The 6,165-nt window shown below is 42.6% G+C and overlaps 1 protein-coding gene across 1 annotated transcript; it reads left to right on the forward strand.

Annotated features, from left to right (window-relative positions):
• The first annotated feature begins 3,639 nt into the window (after positions 1 to 3,639).
• HOXD4 (homeobox D4) lies at positions 3,640 to 4,850 on the forward strand. Its single transcript, XM_015814983.1, has 2 exons — positions 3,640 to 4,078; positions 4,540 to 4,850. The coding sequence occupies exons 1-2, from the start codon at positions 3,640 to 3,642 to the stop codon at positions 4,848 to 4,850; spliced, it is 750 nt and encodes a 249-aa protein (XP_015670469.1).
• The last annotated feature ends 1,315 nt before the right edge of the window (positions 4,851 to 6,165 follow it).

Raw genomic sequence — 6,165 nt, forward strand, 5'->3', positions numbered from 1 at the left:
CACTCAGCCTTTGGGGTTGTCTAAGGGGTTGTCTAAGGAAATAACCGGCTCTAAAGGTACCTGGGAATATTTCTTTAGCTTGAAGACATATATCTGGAAATAGGGCCCATTGGTTTCAATGAAAACCTCTATGCCTAGCCGCTATGCTTGGAATCGGAAGCATGATGATGTAATGCAGTCTAAAATATTGAAATTAAATGCTAACCCGATTAAATGAAGTGTTTTTGCAATAGGATGATGAACTATAAGAGGAAAGGTGATATTATTGGTGGATGAATTTAGGGAAAATTGGTTAATTGTCATTCAGCGTGGAGGAACAAAGAACAGGAGAAAAAGATGGATCTGTTTTAAGAAATAAAGGAGAGAGAGACAGGGGAAGAGAAAAAAGTGAGGCCAAAATAAAGGGAAAGGTGTGGGGGGGAAAGTGAATGGAAAGGAAACCAAAGTTGAGGTTGCTTAAATGTTGCAGAGGTTTGAGGCATAATGAGTTAATCTGTTAATTGAACTACTGAGAATTACAATGCATTGCTTTTTGTTTGGAAAAAGAAACACATTAGCTCATTATAATAATCAGCTTTTAAACATAATTCTTTAAAGTGGCTGGCTATGACTCCCCCTTTCACACACATTCTTGATTTTTAAAAACTTACCTTATTGCTTTTAAAATTCAAACGGATGTATTGTGTATCTCTACCTTTGTGGATTCCTTTGAGAGCTCTAAACCATTGATTGCATTTTCTTCTCTAGATAAAACCTCTGTATGCTTTGCCCTTGTTTTGGGATCAGTTTTCTAGCCCTATAACTCTTTTTAAAAAAATTAAACCTCCTTTTCATTCTGGCTGTCTTTCCCTTTCTTTTTTTTTTTTTTTAAAAAAGTCTTTCTTAAACTTAGTGTTAGCATACTGATTATGAACCAGCATACAAAAAGGACTGGTGGATCAAAAGAATTTGTAGGGGCAGTTAAGCAGAGGAGGTGAATATTTAACGCTTTTGTCCATCAATAACTCTTTGGCTTTGACCTGTCTGAGCAAGTCGTGCAATAAGGTGAAACGCAGGTCACAGCGTCTAACAAATATGAAAATCTGTGCTATTGCACAAAATATTGGAGCAATATCTTTTTTTTGCTTCTTTAGGTGATTTCTACCTGATCTTTCCAAGGTGTGGCCTCTCTTGTGCCCCAAAACCACACACACATATAACGTTCAAAGAATTGGCTACTTGAGTACATTTCAGTATTTTTAACTAAATAGGCAAAAAGGGTTAGGGGTAGGAGGAGCCACTGATTTTCCTCTAAAATGCATTTTCAGCCAACTCTGGAAATAGATACGGACTCAGAAATTTGTTAAGTTCAATTCTGTTTCCGCAGGGAGAAAAATCATCTTTGGATACAAAAAATGCTCTGCCTCACAATTCAACACAAGACAAGAAAACAGAGCAGTCCTTTAAGCTTACTGATCACAGATACACAAACATATCCTGATATTTGTTTTATTTTATATTATTTTGAATAGCCAAACCAGAGAGAGGACTAAAGGGAGATTGACTGCAAGACAGCACTTAGAAATGGGTCAGCCACAATGCATGAACTTTTGGACTCAAGCGTGCTGCTGTCGACAAACTAGAAATAATGAAATGCTGGGATATGTTTGTAAATGGTTTAGGGTGACCTCCGGCCCTGCCCTTGGCATAAATGCAACTGTCTGAAAGCTAGAAGACAGGGCTTTTGTTGCCCATATAAGTATATATCTATTTTAAACAGATGATTTCTGCTTTTAAGAGACTAATGGAATCTTTAAAAATACACACTCCCCCGAATTATTAAAAACAAAGCTAAATACCTGTTTTTCTTGTTAGTGATTCTCCCTTTGTACAACACCTTTTCTTTGATGATGAAAGATGATTTATTTATTATTTTGAATACCTTCCTCTCTCTTTTTTTTTTTTTTACAAAGAGAAATTTACTTGTCAAATCTTTTCCCCGATTCAGATGTGACGCTATCTAGAGTCTTGGTTCTGTTAGAGTGGCTCAGCTCTGTAATCCAGAAATCTGGATGTCCTGCTCGCTGTTCCTTGTCACACCAGTTGTGGGGTTTTTTTGTTCATTCGTTTTTCTATGAAATTATATACATCTTTCCCTTCATACCCATGACGCCAGGTCTTTCCCCCAACAGAACCCAGTGTGTATTCCTTGGATGAAAGTCAGAGGGCTGCAAACAGGACAGTGTGGCTGCCTTTATGAAAAGAACAGAATGTTGTTACGTTGTCTATATATACCCTGTAGAACCGAATTTGTGTGGTATTTACGTAGTCACAGATTCGATTCTAGGGGAATATATGGTCGATGCAAAAACTTCACTTTTCTGCTCATGGTTAGGAGATGTAAAGGGAGAAGACCTGCCTGCCTCACGCTAGAACAGGAGCCGCGGTCTTCATCGCATTTTAATTGTCCTTTGGTAGCACATCCCATCTTAAACATGCTCACACCAACAGCACAAAGAACCTGGAAAAAGACTTGCCGGCTGGTTAAAAACCTTCGCTTTCGATATCATATCAGCGGCCATTTGCAAAAAAGGTGAATAAAATGTTGATATTGGCGGAGGGTTTTTTTTTTTTCTCTTCAATTTACCTACCTTCTTTTCAAACTAATATCGGATGTCTCTGGAAAAAAAATCATACCTTTGTAACAGAAATGTCGTCTGCTAAGGAACTGATTATTAGATAGAGGTTTTCTTAAGGTGTAGGTTTGCTTTTGTTTCTCTTTTGTGACTGTTTTTACAGAGAGAGAGAGAGAGAGAGAGAGAGAGAGAGAGAGAGAGAGAGAGAGAGAACTGAACTTCCAAACTTTCAGAATAGTTTCCTGTGCCAGCCGATTTGTGTGTTGCGTTTTGACCCAAACCGATTTTTACGCTGGGGACAAGGACTCCGAAGCGAGTTACTCATTGCCTAATTGTATGCCGCCCATCTAGACTAGGGTAACTTTTGATTGACCCCCGGCCACAAAGGCGAACCAGGTCCATTGTAGGCGGTTGTTGCTCGGGCGTTTGATGCTGGCTCCTGATTCTCCTGCCCCTTTCCCCGATGTTCAGTGCTCGGCTCGCCTTCCTTGTTTCCATCGGCTGCCCTGCAACTAACGGACCTTTCTCGCGGTGCCTTACCTTGCGAGGTAGGGGAGGGCATCCAAAAGTTAGAAAAGGCAGGGGAGACAAAAGGCACCCTTCACCGGGGGCAGCCGGCGGGCGGAGAGGGGAGAAAGTGTGTGTGTGGGGGGGGGCAGATAGAGGTTGCCCCGCTGCTGGGGTTGGCCATCAATGGATGCATCGGGTTTTACGGATTCACATCTCCTTTGCAAAACATGTGCGGGGGCGGGAGGGAGGGAGGGAGGGAGGGAAGCAGCGCACACGACTCGGGTAACACGCGGGTCCCCTCGATTACCCGTCCATTATTTAGTGAAATTTGAGGAAATTGCGGTGTACACACCAAATCCGGTGATCAAGCCCCGCGCCTGCCGATTGGCTCAGCCGGGTCACGTGGACAGCCCAACTTTATTCAGTTGACAGCAAGTAGGAGGGCTCTCTGGCAGGAGGGGGAAAAAAAAGACAGCGCCAGAAAAATTAGTAATTTTTCTCTCTTCCGAAATTAATGGCCATGAGTTCGTATCTGGTGAACTCGAAGTATGTGGACCCCAAATTCCCCCCTTGCGAGGAATATTTGCAGAACAACTACCTAGCCGAGCAAGGCTCGGATTACTACGGCGCCTCGCAAGACTCCGATTTCCAGCACCAGGGACTCTATGCGCGGCCAAACTACAGCGGGCAGCCGTCCTACAGCTGCAGCAATGCCCAAGGCTCGGCGGTGCAAGCGCGGGGTCACGGACAGGAGCAACCCGGCCTGACGGGGCCCATCCCCGGGCAAGGGGAGCCCTGCCCCCCGCCCCCAGTGACTGCCCCCAGGACTTGCAGCCAGCACCCAAATCTCAAAAGCCCGAACGGGTCACCCGCAGCAGCAGCAGCAGCAGCAGCAGCAGCCAAGCAGCCAGCCGTGGTGTATCCCTGGATGAAGAAAGTCCACGTGAACTCTGGTAAGCCTCCCTTTCTTTTCTCCATCTCCTCCTCCACGTGTCTCCCTCTCCCTCCCTCTCTCTCTCCCTCCTCCAAAGAGGCCTTTCCAGATTCCACCAGGAGAAAGTTAGGTGGAAATCGAGGTTGTCCACTATTCTTGCCATAAAGGTTTTGGGGGTGGATGAAATAGGCCTCTTTGGCCATGGTGCCTGAGAGGGAAGGAGATTCTCTTTCACAAAAGGTGCTACAGGATTTCTGAAGTCTACTCTGTGACTGAGAGAGGAAAGGAATGAATGGGGGGGGAAAAAAGCCCACTGCTAGTAATAGCCATTATAGAAGAGTTTGCAGTGGCTCCTAAAGAACCAGTAGAGTCTAATGAAAAAAATAATAATAATACATCAAAATTGACTTACAAATATTATTTGGGGCAGCAAGGATGTTAACCAACTGCCTTTGATATTTTTTTTCTCTCTCCTCTCAGTAAATCCAAACTACACAGGAGGAGAACCAAAGCGCTCTCGCACAGCTTACACCAGGCAGCAAGTCCTTGAACTGGAAAAGGAATTTCACTTTAACCGGTACTTGACCAGGCGGCGCCGGATTGAAATCGCCCATACGCTGTGCCTCTCTGAGCGGCAAATTAAGATCTGGTTTCAGAACCGAAGGATGAAGTGGAAAAAAGACCACAAATTGCCCAACACCAAAGGCCGCACATCCAGTTCCTCCTCCGCCTCCAGCCATCACTTACAAACTGTTTCCAAGGAACACCAAACGGATTTGACCACTTTATAGAAAACTTGGAAACAAGCCTTTTTCCCCAGCAAAGTTGGCTTCGGAATTAGGCTGCCCAGGATGTAGGCAGTCAAATACAGGCGCTCACAAGCACACAACGACACTGATACTCATCCTGGTGAAAGGGAAAGCAAGGTGTAACACTTTACAACTTTCCAATGGGTCGCCTCCTGCTTTCTAAGACAGTGGAGACAAATGTTACGGGGACCACAGGAGTGACCACAGGAGTGACGGAAGTCAACCTAAACATTCAAACAAACAAATTCTGCTTCCAGGTGGTGAGAAAGTGAAATACTGTATATCTTATCTGTCTATATATATATGGAAAACATAAATAAATCAAATTAATATTTTTAAATAAAATTCCCCTGGCAGCAGACAGCCGGACGCTACTGCAGACAACCTATTTGGGATTGCCTTTATAATCTACCCGGAAGGGTTTGGGTATTTGAGATTAGCTGTTTTTGCCTGTTTTTTTCATTATTCCAGGTTGTGGAGCAGGGCAGATCCAAAACTGTCTTGAAAACAGGCAATCTTTTCATTTCTTTGAATACTTTCAATAAACAACCTTAAATTAAAAGCTTACCCAATTCCTCTACCTTTTCAGGAATATCTTTAAACAATGAAGTGAAACGGGTTATTTTCATGTGTTGGTGATATTGTGTTAGCCTATGTATTTATTTGTTAGTTAGAAAAAAGAAAAAAAAATCAAACCAAAAATATAAATAGAGGTAAAAACAAATCTTACTCTCCCTCTCAAGCTGCTTGGATTTTGTTTTTGAAAACTGATTTCCTTTGCTGCTTTCCTTTCAGGCTTTTCTGTACATAGGAAATCTTTTTTCAGTTTTTCAGATGAGATAAAAAAGAACCTGGGATTTTTTAAAATTTGAAATGGACTAAGTGCTCCCTTTTGTTCACGGCTTGTACTTTAATCCAAGAGAGGAAGAGGAGGAGGAGGAGGAGGAGGAGGAAAGGAGGAGGGGGGGAAAGTGGATTAAATCAACCACAAAAGCCAAGCCTCTCCCCCACCAGTGTAATAAATATTCCACGTGATCTGTGACCCTCAAATTTATTTTATGTTCATCCTAGATTACTATTTTTTACTAGCCTCTTTTGATTTAATTTATTGTGTTGGCATTAAAAACAAAAGAACAAAATAGAGAAAGGGTAGATTCTATGGTTTGGATGGAAAGATCAGTGCTTTTTTTTTGGCTCAGATGTATATACAAGAAGGTGGATATATTTTAAACAGATTTTCAACATAAGGGCAGCTCTTACTGAGAGAAGAACAAAAATGAGGATAAACTTTGGCAGA

Source organism: Protobothrops mucrosquamatus, unplaced genomic scaffold (assembly GCF_001527695.2).
Source record: "Protobothrops mucrosquamatus isolate PMUCROS unplaced genomic scaffold, P.Mucros_1.0 scaffold301, whole genome shotgun sequence".
NCBI classification, from domain to species: domain Eukaryota; kingdom Metazoa; phylum Chordata; class Lepidosauria; order Squamata; family Viperidae; genus Protobothrops; species Protobothrops mucrosquamatus.